This window comes from Fusarium verticillioides, chromosome 1 (assembly GCF_000149555.1).
Source record: "Fusarium verticillioides 7600 chromosome 1, whole genome shotgun sequence".
NCBI lineage: Eukaryota > Fungi > Ascomycota > Sordariomycetes > Hypocreales > Nectriaceae > Fusarium > Fusarium verticillioides.
The window spans coordinates 3,847,417-3,862,148 of record NC_031675.1 but is presented as its reverse complement, the minus strand read 5'-3'; the positions used below and the strand labels follow the sequence as shown (position 1 = coordinate 3,862,148).

At 48.4% G+C, this 14,732-nt stretch overlaps 4 protein-coding genes across 5 annotated transcripts; 1 reads left to right on the top strand and 3 right to left on the bottom strand.

The window, feature by feature from the left end:
- Positions 1-4,474: 4,474 nt before the first annotated feature.
- Positions 4,475-5,864, bottom strand: FVEG_00797 (hypothetical protein). The gene is made up of 2 exons (XM_018887401.1): positions 5,030-5,864; positions 4,475-4,979 (listed from the first exon to the last, which is right to left on the bottom strand). Exons 1-2 carry the CDS (start codon positions 5,737-5,739, stop codon positions 4,748-4,750), a joined length of 942 nt encoding a protein of 313 aa, XP_018743159.1. The 5' UTR covers positions 5,740-5,864; the 3' UTR covers positions 4,475-4,747.
- Positions 5,865-7,611: 1,747 nt separating this feature from the next.
- FVEG_00798 (hypothetical protein) lies at positions 7,612-12,506 on the top strand. Of its 2 annotated transcripts, XM_018887402.1 has the most exons (3): positions 7,612-7,874; positions 7,955-10,059; positions 10,112-12,506. In XM_018887402.1, the coding sequence occupies exons 1-3, from the start codon at positions 7,756-7,758 to the stop codon at positions 10,840-10,842; spliced, it is 2,955 nt and encodes a 984-aa protein (XP_018743160.1). In that variant the 5' UTR covers positions 7,612-7,755; the 3' UTR covers positions 10,843-12,506. The 2 variants fall into 2 exon arrangements, with proteins under 2 accessions (XP_018743160.1, XP_018743161.1); XM_018887403.1 differs by having other exon boundaries at positions 7,612-10,059.
- Positions 11,126-11,806, bottom strand: FVEG_14736 (hypothetical protein; the record flags this gene model as incomplete). Its single annotated transcript, XM_018903707.1, has 1 exon — positions 11,126-11,806. The coding sequence occupies one exon, from the start codon at positions 11,804-11,806 to the stop codon at positions 11,126-11,128; it is 681 nt and encodes a 226-aa protein (XP_018743162.1).
- On the bottom strand, positions 12,322-14,713 carry FVEG_00799 (hypothetical protein). The gene is made up of 5 exons (XM_018887404.1): positions 14,209-14,713; positions 13,771-14,147; positions 13,174-13,717; positions 12,506-13,124; positions 12,322-12,391 (listed from the first exon to the last, which is right to left on the bottom strand). Exons 1-4 carry the CDS (start codon positions 14,502-14,504, stop codon positions 12,746-12,748), a joined length of 1,596 nt encoding a protein of 531 aa, XP_018743163.1. The 5' UTR covers positions 14,505-14,713; the 3' UTR covers positions 12,322-12,391; positions 12,506-12,745.
- Between the last annotated feature and the right edge of the window lie 19 nt (positions 14,714-14,732).

Sequence of the window (14,732 nt, the reverse complement as noted above, 5' to 3'; positions counted from 1 at the left end):
GCTATTGAAGTGACTATTGACTGGCTACTAAACTCTGAAGTTGAGAAGCGCACATCAGACTTTTATAACGAGAGTGCCCTTGGGCTCAGTTTTGGAGCCAAGGGAGCATCTCACTTGGTTAACCTACACATAACGACGCGCCAATCCAGGTATGGCTCACGTCATGCAGCCTCAAGATACCACGGGTGGCTTCTCATCCAGACTGAGAGGGTGGGTGGTTGAGCTTACGACTTTGAGGAACATGCCCAGTAGACGGTTATCTTTGGGGGTCGGTCTGCACGATTGTAACTGTATTATCCGACACGGGAAAATTGGAGGCCAGCATTAAATATAGTACAATTGATCAGGGGTTAAATCCGTATGGTTGTTGTTGTGGTGCAGTTTCAAGGCCTGCATCTGTCCAGTTGCAGAATATTGGCGCAATCATTTGAACATAGGGAGGTTTTCTCAGAGCAGTTGATCATTTGCTCAGTTTCGTCTTCTCTCTGGCTCACAAAGCAACAGCAGTACTCCGTAGTAGATGACCAAATTTGAGCCCCCCCCCGCGGTATCGTGGCTTGATAAATGGTGGACTGCTACATAGAAAGAAAACGACGGCGTTTCCTTACCTGCTGTGTGTAGTAAAACAGGCGAGAGCCGGGCTGCTGGGTTCAAGGTTACGTCGACTGCCCTAACTCTGAGGTGTGAACCTGGTATGACAACTGTTAGACAGGGGTGGCTGGGCCTGAGACTTGGAGTTTGGAGATAGCGGGGGAACTGGGGGGGGAGCTGGGGGTTTGTGTGAGGCACATCCATCCCCATCCCAACAGACCCGGATAGCTCGTGCGACAACGCAAACTTGGAGAAGACACATGCAAGTGCAGTGTGACTGGACATACTTTTCCGATTGGGTCTTTCGAAAAGGGGATATTTGTGGAAGATGGGTGTTTAGGCCAATTGGGCATCCTGTTGAAGGTGTGGTGCTGATCAGCAAGGGGGAATCAATGGCTTCGAGAAGGTCTTGAACCGGTCAAGCACCACCACCACACTCGTGTGTCTGCATTTTCGTACATACAACTCACTGCTATTGCATGGCACCCTCACATTGTAAATGAAAATGCAATGTCCATAATGATGGAGGACTCAGGATCTGATCCTAGAGGGCCACAGGAACCGGCCACAGGCACGGTCTGACGCCGAGCGACGCCATAGCCAATCCCAGAGGCACACTGTTGTGATCGTCGCACAGAGAAGGCTTCCAGAAGGCGACACGTAACTTAACAGGAAAACTTCTAGAAGGCCGCGAATGAGGACGATCAGCGCTTGCGACAGTCATGCTTACATGCGGACAAGGGTCCCCTACCGAGCTGAATAGTTACTCACCTTCACCTGACCCTCGAGTTTACCACCTCCTGTTCTGAAGTCCCCATGGAGATAAGGCAAGAGACCTGTTGACGGCCGCAGTGAGTGCGCACTGATCAGTCTGGCGGCGTCTAGTTATGTTATGCGCAAGGACATTTGCCCCTCGATGACTCTACCATCAAAACATTGGCACTTGGGCAGGGCGATGCCCGGCGCTTATCACATTGAAGGCTTGCAGTGATTCCCAGGCTTGGGCACGCGTACAGTGTCTGTTTATCTTTGCACAGACTGCTTGTTGCATACGTTGGCCGCTGTTTTATGCTACCAGCCAAGACGTGATGCGATTGATGACGCAGTGGGTGACTGTGCGTGTTACATTCTAGAATGTATCGAGGAAGCCTTGCCGTGTGCCACACCAACTTCCTGGCCTCGTTTCTCTGCGACTGTAAGAGCCTCCAATATGCCTTGTCACACTTCAAAGAGCACAGAAAAAGCCCTATGATCGCCAATCAGGAACCAATGACGGAATTGAGATGTGTCAAGCAAATTATGCGCCTGTGACAATATCTCTCCGAGGCTACAATCTTTGGGGTCGCATGAGCTGAAGCCAGCAGTTCAATTGCAAATAGCCATCATCTTTCTTTACGTACTAGCACGCCCTGATGGCAACTCTGACCTATTGAGTTCTATGCAGATAAGAACTCAACCCCATGTTTCAGCTCCATCCGCGGTAGTGAGCCACTCAACACCTCTACGTGACATCCTTCTTATCTCCAACTCGGAGACTTTGCGTCTCAGCCTCCAAAGAGTGGCTAATATCCCGGGCGGAGTTGTGTGCGAATACTTGACAGGCCCGGTCTTTGTGTGTGGCACCAGACAATCTGCACCATTGAGGTTATCGTGGCTTGGGAGACGTCGCCCGGATCGAGTTGATGTCAAGGCATGATTGCGCGTCACCAAATGCATGCCCTCAAGTTGTGATCCCAAACTTTGTAATCTTTTTTGACAGAACTACACAAATACTTTGCCGTGATTCCTCCAACTGTGCGTTGTTTGTATCGGAACAACTGGCCATGCAGCTCTATGAAGCCCAGTGCGGGCTACTGATGTGATTTGACTCAATCCCACCTTGATAAGCACAATAACATGAACCACTAGAAATCTGTAATGGGATGATAACAGAAGAAATTAATGACTAGCTGCCTTACAGCTGGACCACGGCCAGTTCATGCAACAGCGCGATCTTCTCTCGCACTCTGGATGAAGGACGACAGTTGTCCAGATGCGTCAGAATTGCTCAACCAAACTCAACCAAACACCATACTTATGAATAATATGTCCACGAGGCTCTGTGGCTTCTTTTGAAGTTGATCACCCGATAAATCGTCGTAGACGTCAATTTGAAGGCCAATCTGCGACTGGAGAAAGGCCACAGACGAAGATATATCGATGGTGAGTTTCAAAATAGAGTAAATCTGGTGAGAATAGTTTAGCTACAGTTTTTTCATACGCATAATTGATTGGATTTCACAAATCGTTGTCAAGATACGTCTCTTAGTTTCGAGTGAACACTTCCATCCAACAACAGGAGATGAGCCGACAGGCTCGTATCAATCATTCGATCCAGTATATGGCAGAGCAATACCATGATATAATTCAGAAGAATAACATGTGCTGGACTGGGCCTTGAGTGAACGAATGACACAACACCCAAGATACCTACTTCGCAGTGGTTGTGAAACCCCCCCATTCCCCCTTGCACTGTGTTTGCACAGCCTCTTTTGACTAAGGATGGCCAGTCCTTTTGACATATGTTTAAAAGCTATATAAAGCCAATATACAGCATGAATAAAGCCTCTCAAATGTGACAAAAGATAGGGGCACGGTAAATCGCCGTTCTTGGCCCTTTGACTCCTTCGATGATAGACCTAGACTGGGCTGCAGACTACTAATAGCTGGTACCGCCAACGATAGAGCTACTACTGTCATCTATTATTTTCGAAACACGATATCTTAGGGATTCAGTGAGCCACGAGATCTTACTGATCTTGGTTTTCCGAGCCAACATATCAAAACTATGATACCGCTGACAAAATTGTCTTGTGGCAATGAACCAGTTTCTCATTACACAATCACACAGATCTTGAGGTACTCTTATATTAAATGTTGTTCAGAATCTTTGGGATCCATATAAGCCATGTGACGGAATCTCTAAGAGTATTGGGCAAGATATTTCAAGGGCGTAGTTTGATCATGCAATGCATACAAATTGAGCACCTTGAAACAACACAGCGATAGCCGTAACTGATAACTGCTCGATTTTATTCTCTTGCAAGCTGTAAGCTAAATCTCTCTATAGAGCTGTTTGGGAAAACCTGAAACTAGCTTCCCTAGGCTCTTTCATGAGAATGACTTCCGTTTTGATTGTTGTTTCTCTGTTTTCTTTGCAAAGCTTTACATTTTGTGCTATGCTTTAAGCCACCTTAAACTCGGCATATCTAAATAGCCGATTTCAATAAAGAAAAGAGCTACGACCTTCATCACATTTCAGCCAAGCATGGTGCTAGCAAAAATTTCTGTTACAGAAAGACTATACTTTCCCAAGTATGGACTGTTGCTTTGGCTAGAACCCTTACAGAGTTCGACAAGCTTAAAATCAGGGGTTCGAAGCCATCAGACTGAGGTAGGCATGTTTTTGTTGGCTGCTATGTATTTCAGCGGGTTGTCACCATGGACTCTACGACATAGATTTTCACGGGGGCTGATAGCTCCACAGACTTCCTTTGTGGCTGGAAAGTGCTCAAGGAGGTCATACTTTAGCTTCCTAGGCCCTTTTCAAGATGATATTGAGTGATTCGAAGTACAGCGGTGCCAAACCAGGGTGAACTCTTCAGGCTTTGCTACCGAGACCCAAATCACCCAATACATATGCAAATAAATCAAAGAAGAATTTCTTCCATCTTGAGGTATATTTCTAAAGGGTAAACGAGCATCATATCACTCTTCAGTTGCCTGTAATGTACTTACTTAGCCAATTAGACTTTTCAGTCTATACATCAAAAGTTCAGAGGTTTTCTTCAAGGCCATCTATATCACCAAGCAAATACTCTAACATGGCCTATAAATCTCAAAAGGTCATTTACACAATGAGCAAAAGGGGCTGTAATTAAATGAACAGTATTTTAATAAAACACACGAGTTTGATAACCCTTTCCTTGTTTCCCATTCGTATTTTCTCTATATAAGTCCCTTAGTTCATACAATATCGCCCGTTATACTCAAACAAATACCCGTGCTCTCAAATAAAATACGCCTATACTGTTTTAAGCTCTCAGATTAGCTTCTATATTTATAACACCATCATAGTGCGTCTGTCGGAAAAGAATAGAGAGTCTCTGTATGCCTCTCAAATTTGCGGATGGTCTGGATGTGCCGTCCGCATATGCCGATCGAAGTTGTCTTTCCGTGAGTACACATGGCCTGACATGGCCTTGCGGCATCCTTCTACCTTGCATTGGTAGCCCTCGCCTTTGCGATGTGTGCGCGTGTGCCTGATCAGATCTTTCTGAGTGGCAAAAGACTTGTCGCATCCTGAGGCGAGACATGAGAAGTATTTCATGTGGTACTTTTGGTGTTTTCTTTGAGTTGTTAGTTGTAGGCGTTGAGGTTGAGACTTGGATAAACTTACGCGAGGTCAGAGGGACGTCGGAATGTCTTGCCGCAGTGGCATAGATTTGGCTCACTGCCATCGGCCGAGTTCATCCAGCCGTAGGAGTCATCTTGCAAGTTGGGAGGGCTTGAAGTGGCCACTGAAGAAGAAGATGGTGGTGCGCCACTGTGTTCCTGAGACTGCCACATGTGGTGATGGCCCTCTGATTGCTGAGACTCATTGTAGTCCCCAGATCTGTAGGGGTGGTTGCAGTTTGAGGCTGACTTGCTGGCATAGTAGCTACCAAAGGCATGGTAGCGAGGATCAGATGTCGTTGGCTCGTTGTAGTAGCTTGAGGAGGACGAGCCAGCCCATCCGTGGTGGTAGCGGGAGTCGGAGTCAGAGTCAGAGTGGCGAAGCTGATCCGCAGACAGTTGGCTGTGGTTGCGACTGTAAAATGCCATTTCGGAGAATAAGAATTGCTTGTGGATGGTAGTAGTGCTGTGTCGATCTGTTGTTCGGTATCCATAAGCGGGTAGACAAAGGCAATTAAATTCGCCTTCAATCCGTGTATGATCGGGTAGCCAGGAAGCTATGTAGCCCTGACTAACATAGATTGGGCAGGATTTAACATATCGTCCTGCGCTCAATCGTCCATCGAGTGTGTAAGCCTTTCGCAGGGCTCTGGCTGCCATGGCTGCCAGCATAATGAGCCGGTCTGCAGGGCAGCCGAGTGTAGGTAGGTACATACGCAGGGCCAACGCAGAAGTAGCAGCGGCGGTAGCATCAAGAGAAGCATCGGGACCCAGCGGGGCCAAGTGGACGGCCCGCTAGCTGATCTGCTTATGATAAACGAGAGATCCCGTAGGGCAACAGGCCAACATGAGGCTTTTGAGAGGCCCACGTCAGAGGGGTCAGAAGTTGGGAGGGGCGGGCTAAGCTGCAAGTGATGCCCAACACAATACGACACGTCGACCACCAGAACCAATTGCGGCGCAACGCTCCAGAACCCAACCGTCACTTGCGGCCAATGATAAAAGGTAAGCCTCGCTTCTTCTGGAATTCGATACAGCAGCCCGCTTGCATCGACACCGAGTTTCAGCTTAGGCAGGATTGGTCTCATGAGCACAATTCACTGGGCATCGACAGTGACAAGTGTAGGTTGGGAGGTGCCCTATATGCATATATCGTAGCCTGGCATCATCATCATAATCATGGTCATCATAACAGAACAGGTCAGGTCCACGTGGACTTGTTTTGTTACTCGGTAGCACTGGGTGCCAGTTTCCAATGTACAACGGTCAAGCTCCACACGGATTCGATAGGACGAGACTGTTGATATCGGGCATTACAAAACCACGAGACAGTTACATAGTATCCAACCGTGTATTATAGGCTAAAGTGATGTGTTATCCGTCGATCATATCTGAACGATCCTTAGTGACGTATGTTTCGGCATATGATACTCGGCAATTATGACAATGCTAAATCGCCAATATGGAGATGGAAACCCCTGGAATAACAAGCAGCTGACAATGATTGTTATACAGGAATGACACAGTTGCCATCGTCCTGAGATGGACACAACCAAGCTGATGTCTTCTCTTCTACCAACCACGGACTCTAAAAGAACTCAGGATGAGCAAATTTCAAACGAAATCTATGCAATATAACCTGTCTAGATGACGCAACGGAGTGCTGATGTCAACAATGCTTTTATGATAGAGTCGATTGGTCGATTATGAACCGTACCTAGATAGCAATGGACTCAAGATACTTGCCAGGCACTTTCATTGATTGAAACTCGACTCAATAATTCACTTCCAACCGCAGTCGAGACAGCAGTCTAATCTACCTGTTCACGCTATTCAAATCGACAATCAGTATGGAAGAGTGGAAGCCGTTAGCGTCGAACTAGCGAGCTATAGCAGGATATTATTCTCGGTTCGGATTTATGCAAGCAAGGGACGTCCCGATGTCAAAATTGTCCCAGGCCCAGTTTGCTTGTCCATGTCTAGCTAACTTAAAGGGCCCTGGTCTAGGTCTGTTGTCATTATTTTATTCGTAGCTGGAGCTTTATTAGGGTCGTTCACTGCTGATTCCTCCTATGATCCTATTTCCGTTTACGCGTCCGCCTTGATGACTTGGAAGTTAAATTACCGCGATTTTGACCACGCGGAAAGGTTCGACTGGCTCTACCGTGATCAGATGTTTTGGGGCAGTGCAGGCTTGGCCGTGGGTCAAGCTGATAGGCCAATGGCGCACTCTGTACTCTGTACGCACGCTGTCTTCCTGGATCGAGAGTAGACTGTTATGAGATAACTTGGGGATCCGAAGGGGAAACATGATGGGTTGCATCACTTAATGGAGGTTATACAATCAATGCTTTAGTATACAGATAATAATAATGTTGTGCAACGACCACCTTGGAGTTGAGCTCACAGTATTAGAAAAACTACGTACATACTCCGCACAGTGATAGTACGGGATGACGTTGCCGTTGCCAAGGGTCTTGGGCGTCTTGGGGTCTTGGATTGTCCCTGGAGAGAGCACTGAGCGCACTACGTAAGGTACCGGCTTTGGCGGCGGGCAGGGCAGTTGTACACACCCCCACCGGAACGTCTATCTCTTTCATCTTCCATCCCTCTCCTCTCACTCTTTTCAAAACAAGGGCTTTGCAAAGCTCTATATCATTTCACCACCGGAACATTGACCATCGCTAGTTATCGCTGTCGTCATAGACTTCGGCGACGCCAACTTACAGCATGGCGGCATTCCTGCGCGGCAAGCAGACGGGCATGCAGAATGACCTATCAGCGAGCATCAGACCCGAACTCTTCATGCCCGACGATCAGGCTCGCTATGGCATCAACTCTCAAATCAGGTATCGCTCCGTCTCGCCCAACATGTATCATGTATGCATGCCCCAAAATGACCCAGCTGACCATCCATTCTTTGTCGTAGCTGCTACGCTTACGACCCAGTCCAGTCCCTCCTAGCTATCGGAACTGGTGAAAGCAAGTTTGGCCCCGGTAAAGTCTACATCTTCGGTCAGCGACGTGTACACAAGATCCTCGAGCCTCCCCGACGCACATCCTTCCAGATCGTACAATTCTCCGCCAACCGACTTGTTACCGTCGACGCGAAGAACGAGTTGGGAATATGGGACCTCGGCACCGGCGAGCGCATCGCCGCTCTGGTCGTTGCTGGCCAGGTCGTCTCTTTGGTGACGGATCCTATGCTTGACTGGGCCTTTATCGGCTTGTACAATGGAGACATCATGGCCTTTGATCTGGACAGAGGAAGCTTGGCCCGTTCCTTCAGACTTCCCAACTTCTGGAAAGAGAAGAACCCTGGTGCGACCACTCCAAACCTCATAACCATGTCTCTTCACCCCCGAGACGTCGGTAAGCTCCTATTGGGTTACACCCACGGCGCTGTCGTCTACTCGTTCAAACAAGCCAAGCCTGTCAACTACTATGAGTATGTTGTTCCAGCAGGCGCTCCCGGAGGCAACGGTGCAGCTGTTGAGACAGTTCGAAAGCCTCGACTTACACATGCACTCTGGCACCCCTCTGGTACATTCATCCTGACAGCTCATGATGATGGAAGCTTGGTGTTCTGGGATCCAAAGGCCGAAAAGATTGTGATGGCGAGAACCCTGACCGACTTCAACGTCGACCAGCCCTCGCCCGAGACTCCTACGCCTGCTTTACCTGAGCCCATCACTAAGATCGCTTGGTGTTGCAAAGAGAATTGCGACGATAGTGGCCTTCTTATTGCAGGCGGACAACGCCCTGACGCATCGCAAAAGGGCTTGACATTCATTGACTTGAGCCAGACGCCGGTTTATGCGACCTCGACCTGGCAAATATTGGCTAATTACTGCAGGGGGAAACGCCAGAATGTTCTTCCTCTTCCTTCTGGTGCGCAAGCAATTAACTTCCTCCTCATTCCACGATTTTCTCCTCACTTTGCTGGCGCTCAAGACCCGATCGCTGTCATGGTTCTCCTCTCGTCTGGTGAACTCATCACACTGAGTTTCCCCTCGGGCTATCCGATCAGTCCTACCAACCAGCTTCATCCCTCCGTTTCTTTTGTTCATCCATTTGTGACAAAAGTCAACGTGTCATCTCTCGAACGTCCACGCTGGCTCTCCATGTTCGAGAAGCGCAATCAAGGCGAGCCGCTGCTCAAAGGAGGAGCCGAGGCGTCGCGACCTCGGAAAAGATTTGAAGAGAGAACCATAATCCAGGCCGCTCATGCCGATAGTACAATCAGGATCTGGGACTCGGGCCATGCTGATGAAATTGAAAATGGAACCCAGCTTCAAGTCGATGTTGCCCGAGCACTGGACCGATACGATGATGTAGAGATTACCTGTATGAACATGGCGCCTAGCACTGGAGAATTCGTCGTAGGAACACGCACGGGAGAGGCCATCATTTATCGATGGGGTCAGAATCGCTTTTTCGGCAAAGATAAAGCTCTCCAGCTTGACCCTAATCCCAAAGGCCTCACGGACATTAGCTCGAGAGCAGAACCAGGCCTCAAGGAGGGCCTGCAGCCTCTTGTTCTCTACGAGATGATGATGGGCCCTATCACAGCTATACAGGTGTCCAATGTTGGATTCGTAGCCGTAGGCTCTGAACTGGGGTTTCTTACGCTGATTGATCTTCGCGGGCCTGCTATCTTCTTCCAGGCTCCCATGACGGATTTCGCCAAACCAGATAAGCGATCCTCGTTCCTCAAGAGCCATAGTTCTTCGCCGGGTCCCCAGAAAGAGTGGCCTGTTGTAATTGAGTTTGGTGTCATGACCTTGGACGAAGACAAATACTCGAGCATTTGCTGTTTTGTGGGAACAAACCTAGGCAAAGTCATCACCTTTAAACTTCTGCCTGGCCAAGACGGCACATACTCTGCGTCGCTCGCAGGCGTTGTATCGTTCGATGGGAAGATCATTTCACTCAACCCCATCGAAGCTGATACGGGCAAACCTGCCCATGCCACCGGGCCGATCGTGGCAGGGCTCAGAGAAGGACGTCAGGTCAATGGCGTACTTGTTGCTGGTAAGTGACGCATGGCTTCGGCTCAAATTAGCCTAACTAACAAGGACGATAGTCACGCAAACAGAAATCCGAATCTTCAAACCAGCCAACTCTAAAGGCGCATCAAAAGAGTTTGATAGCATCCTCTGTGATTCTGCATGTGTAGCAGAGCTCGAGTTACAGGGATTTGCCGTCGTTGGTGTGTTTGGTGACCGAACTGCCCGTGCATTCTCAATTCCCGGCCTCAGAGACATCGGAAAGGCCGACCTTCCCATGATAGATGTGACGAGGAGTACAAACTCAGTTGTTACTCAGACTGGCGACGTCTTTGCTTGGACAGGGCCAAGTGAACTTGCCGTGATCCACGTCTGGGGAACGGGCAAAGGACCTCAACAATCTCCAGACACGCTGATAAACCCCAAGCTTGAGTGCCCACCTCGGCCGACCATTTCAAACATGCAGTGGATCTCGGGCAGCCAATACATCTCCCCTACTGATCTTGATCTGCTGGTCGGAGGCCCAGATAGGCCTCCTAGCAAGCGAATGATGGACGCAGCGGCAGCAGAACAACGGGCTGCTCGGGCTGGAGAGCCAGCCGCCGCATCGGGATCGGGCAGCCAGGAAGGTTGGGGAGACTACCTGACGAGGCAATTGAACGAAAGGACTGAGAAATTGAACATGATGGGTGACAATATGGAGAACCTGCAGAACAACAGCGCTGGATGGGCTGATGATGTAAACAAGTTCCTCAATAAACAAAAGAGGAATGTCGTGATGGGTGGCCTTAAGAGCAAGTTCTTTTAATGTGGAATCAAAAATATCCGAGAGTTATGGTGGCGGGCACGCAACCAGGTTAGCTACTTTTACAACGAGGTGACCAAGACAGAGTCCTGGTCAATTTACGAGTGCAATTGGGCATTTACTCCAACATGTCGACGGACTGTCACGATTGAAGGCACGAGTTTTAACTAAAGAGTGAAAGGAGTGTAGGGCTCTTTTTTTCTTATTGAGTTACTACTGCTATATAAATCATCTCGCAACTGAAATCTCGATGTTCCTCGAGGGAGCATCCTGAACCGCAGTATCCTCACCGACCACTTCCTTGAAAAGAATAGGGAGGAATCTGAGGTGGCTTGTCGGACACGCGATTAGAGCCATCTAGTCCAGCACGGATTCCTGCTACCACTGTCTCTGTTCGAGCAGTGAAGGACTGTTCATTAGAGCCATAGTAACCATCGCTTGGGGGTGCGCTCTCAGAATAGCCTTCGTATTCGCTTGAGGCCGTGGAGCTTACCGGCGAAACTGGCTCTACATGTCTGAGCGGTGAGTTGTCAGGCTTCTGCCAATTTGTTGGAGGCACTATCTGAAGATGCTTCGGTGACTCCTTAGTTGATGTTGATGCACTGGGTCGAGTAGAGCTGTGGTGACTATCAGCGAGTTCGACATAACGCCTTCGCAACTGCTCCAGGGCCTCAGACAGACTAACATTCTCCGTTTGATATTTCTCAGCCCTGTGCTGCGATTCAAGTGCTTCGGCCTGCGCAGTCTGTACTATGGCTTGGTATTTCAAAGCAGTGCGTTGAGCGAACTGGAGCTTTCTTTTACGCTGCCTTGCTATTAAGCACAGCGAAATGAAAGCCACAGCCATTAGTGGCAAAGTCGCTGCCAAAATTATGGCAGTTATATATGAACCTTTTGAATCACCGTAAACCATGTCGGACGAGCAAGATTCGAGCTCTCGGTGCTCAACGACCGGAACGGGAGCCATCTTCAAGACTACCTTGCGAGATGCTATATGCTTAAAACTGGAAGTAATTGATCTGAAGAAGTTATTTACCTTGAGCACCGAGAGAGCCTGCTAGTGGTGGCGTTTTAGTGCTACTGGAGGCAGTATGCTGGATTTCAGTCTTTTCAGAGCTTGTGTTTGATAAGACGACAAGATATTCAAAGAAGCTACCTCGACTATAATATAGTGGTGTAAGGTCACATTGATCTTCAAAACCGAACATTGATGTAAATCAGAGGCAAAAGATTGTAAGAACTATTGGCTTGTATGATCGAACAACAGCTTTGTTGCCGAGGCCAAGGGGATGGATGTCCAAGGGCTGTGAACATTCCCACATCATGTTCTCGAGATCGACGACAAGCTGCAGGAATGTAGACTAAAGTCGGCCATTGGGGGCTATGAGTTCACATGGAACATAAGTATTGATGACGGGACAACCAGGTGTATCAGCATCAAGCCGTTGAGCTTCTTTGAATTTCGTGAACTGCACATCCATTAATACTGATAAATGATAGAACAAAGTCGAGCAATGCCTCCAGAATAATAGTTTATAACGACCAACTTTACCTGTATTAGGAGACGTTAGGTGTCCATGCGGGAGCAAGAAATAGTTTGACATTAAAGCAAGATGCTAAGACTAAATAAGTGGCTTAGAGGTATACTAAGATATACTAAACTCACCTAAATTTTCTGTCGAAGGTACTTACCGTAGTCGCCCCGAGTTTCTTTGACCTCCTCTGAAGCATCTGTCGTAATAGCTTCACAATTGTGCCTGAAAAGACTGTCCAGGTTGGCACACACCGGCGACCGCCCATATAGAGCATAGGGAGAGATGGTAAATCCAACCATTAAACTACTGCAGGTAAATCGTAGTTGAGTTTGTTAAAAGATACCCGATAGCTTGAAATGACAGCACATATCCTAGTACACGTATTCAAAATTCGGGTTTTCCTTGTCCGTCATATCCATGAACGCAGTAGTGCTGGCAGTAAAATCATGGCCCGCTACTCGTAAAGCTTCACGATTCTGCTCTTTCCGTTTGTTCTCCCATTTGAAGGCATATCTAAGGACGAAAAACAGTGCGAACTCGATGCAATTGGCGACAAGAAGTGAACCGATACCAAGGTGATAGGATGGTGCCTGTTCAGAGCGATAGAAAAAGGGGCTGGCAATGTTACCAACACAGGCACCAAACCAAATCATACCAGAAACAATCATCTTTTTGGACTGGCCTCCAGTATTTGAAGTGATGAGAGACAGACATATGACAAAGGATGCCTGATACGAGCCAGTGAGGTAGCTTCACAAAATTAGATGACAGCAGAATGAGGAAGATCCCATACGCTTACAAACAGATCAGACGGCCAACGTAAGCATCTGCTGGCGCCAGAAGAAAGCCGAGCGCCCCGGCTATGGTCGGTATCATGAAGATGGCACTGACCAGAGTTCGACTATTAGGGGGCATATACTTGTTGGCCAGAGCACCAAGTCCGATCCAGATGACCACGAGGACGCCCTGAGGGATTCCCAGCAGGGCCGTGTGTAGCGTATCAAACCCAAGACCTTGGATGACTAGCGTGGAGAAGTTCGAAATTCCGCCGTTGGGGACATTAGAAACGAATCCAAGCAAAGTGAATAGCCATGTCTTGTAGTCGAGGTAGGCTTCTTTGATTTGTCCCCAGTTGATTCTTCGTTGTTCGATGCCAGTTTGGTTGCGTCGCATTCGAGCGATCATTATGAGCCTCTCATCGTGGGAGAAACCTCGAATAGTGCGAGGAGAATTGGGCAGTAGCAGAACGAGAGCGATGGCCCAAGCAGAACAAAAAGCGCCTACTACAAGGAACTCATAACGCCATGACTGAAGCGCTCCTTTGATATTACCAATGGCGTAGCCTGTCAAGGAGATGTTAGCTCTAACTCAGGAGAAATTAGACTGAGAAACTAACCAATCAAACCTCCGCCAGCAACACCTATACCGTTAAAAGCATACCAAGCGGATATACGACTTGGTTGCTCGTCACGCGTGAAGTACATGGAGGTAATGAGCATGAAAGCCGGGTCTGCGATAGCTTCAAACGCACCGGAAAGGATTCTCAGAGCAAGAAGACCAGCAAAATTCTTGGCAGCGGCCTGTGTCATGAGTAGAGCACCCCACATGAAAATGTTGAAGGCCAGGTAGTAACCAGGAGGGCTGCGTTGCATTAGGAGGTTCGAGGGAATAGCCCAAATCAGCCAACCAAAATAGAAGCTACTCGAGAGCCAAGAGTACTCGTCACCTCTAAGTTTGAGATCATCCTTGAGACCAAAGATGGCAGCATAGGAACTAGGTGGGCGTGGTTGGTTAGATATCTTGGTCCTTCGAGTGCTGTGTAGGTTAAACATACAGTGTTGTTTTGTCAACATAGTAGAAAAAGTAGCAAACACCCAGTACGGGTATTATAAGTCGGTCTAGTTTCCTTCTGACTTTCTTCTCTAGAATCGGGTCGATTGAATCATCGGTAGGATATTGTGCAAGAGCCTCGGCGTATATCCCGGCCCCTTGTGGTTTGTCGACATTGCCAACTTGGACGCTGTCAATCCTGCTGATTCTATCGTCTGGTTGTCCCATCTCTTGAGCCTGCGCTTGGGCCTGAGCCTGAGCCTGTTGGAGCTCACCTTTTGTGGCGTTGGCATCGGCCATTTTGATGCCGGGGAGTGTTTTACTTGCACGAACAGCAGAAGGGGGGGAGGGCGATATCGGCTTTTATAGCCCGAAGACGTCGGCCGGTGAAGATCTGAGACGTTGCTTTTGAGATGGGGCACCCTGTAGGAGTAGATCAATGGAGCGAAACACCTTGAATTCACATGTGAGATCGATTCAAGCACGGTGCCACAACTAGCCCAGGTATAAGGCCAGACTTGATATATG

What these genes read in the sequence shown, in the direction of transcription:
- FVEG_00797 (XM_018887401.1), bottom strand. Translation starts at nt 5,739, where the DNA reads ATGTACCTACCTACACTCGGCTGCCCTGCAGACCGGCTCATTATGCTG. An exon ending in CGACGTCCCTCTGACCTCGC is followed by an intron (nt 4,980 to 5,029) that starts GTAAGTTTATCC and finishes AACAACTCAAAG; the next exon opens with AAAACACCAAAAGTACCACA.
- FVEG_00798 (XM_018887402.1), top strand. Translation starts at nt 7,756, where the DNA reads ATGGCGGCATTCCTGCGCGGCAAGCAGACGGGCATGCAGAATGACCTA. An exon ending in GGCATCAACTCTCAAATCAG is followed by an intron (nt 7,875 to 7,954) that starts GTATCGCTCCGT and finishes TCTTTGTCGTAG; the next exon opens with CTGCTACGCTTACGACCCAG. An exon ending in CAATGGCGTACTTGTTGCTG is followed by an intron (nt 10,060 to 10,111) that starts GTAAGTGACGCA and finishes CAAGGACGATAG; the next exon opens with TCACGCAAACAGAAATCCGA.
- FVEG_00799 (XM_018887404.1), bottom strand. Translation starts at nt 14,504, where the DNA reads ATGGCCGATGCCAACGCCACAAAAGGTGAGCTCCAACAGGCTCAGGCT. An exon ending in TATGTTGACAAAACAACACT is followed by an intron (nt 14,148 to 14,208) that starts GTATGTTTAACC and finishes ACGCCCACCTAG; the next exon opens with TTCCTATGCTGCCATCTTTG. An exon ending in GTTGGCCGTCTGATCTGTTT is followed by an intron (nt 13,125 to 13,173) that starts GTAAGCGTATGG and finishes AATTTTGTGAAG; the next exon opens with CTACCTCACTGGCTCGTATC.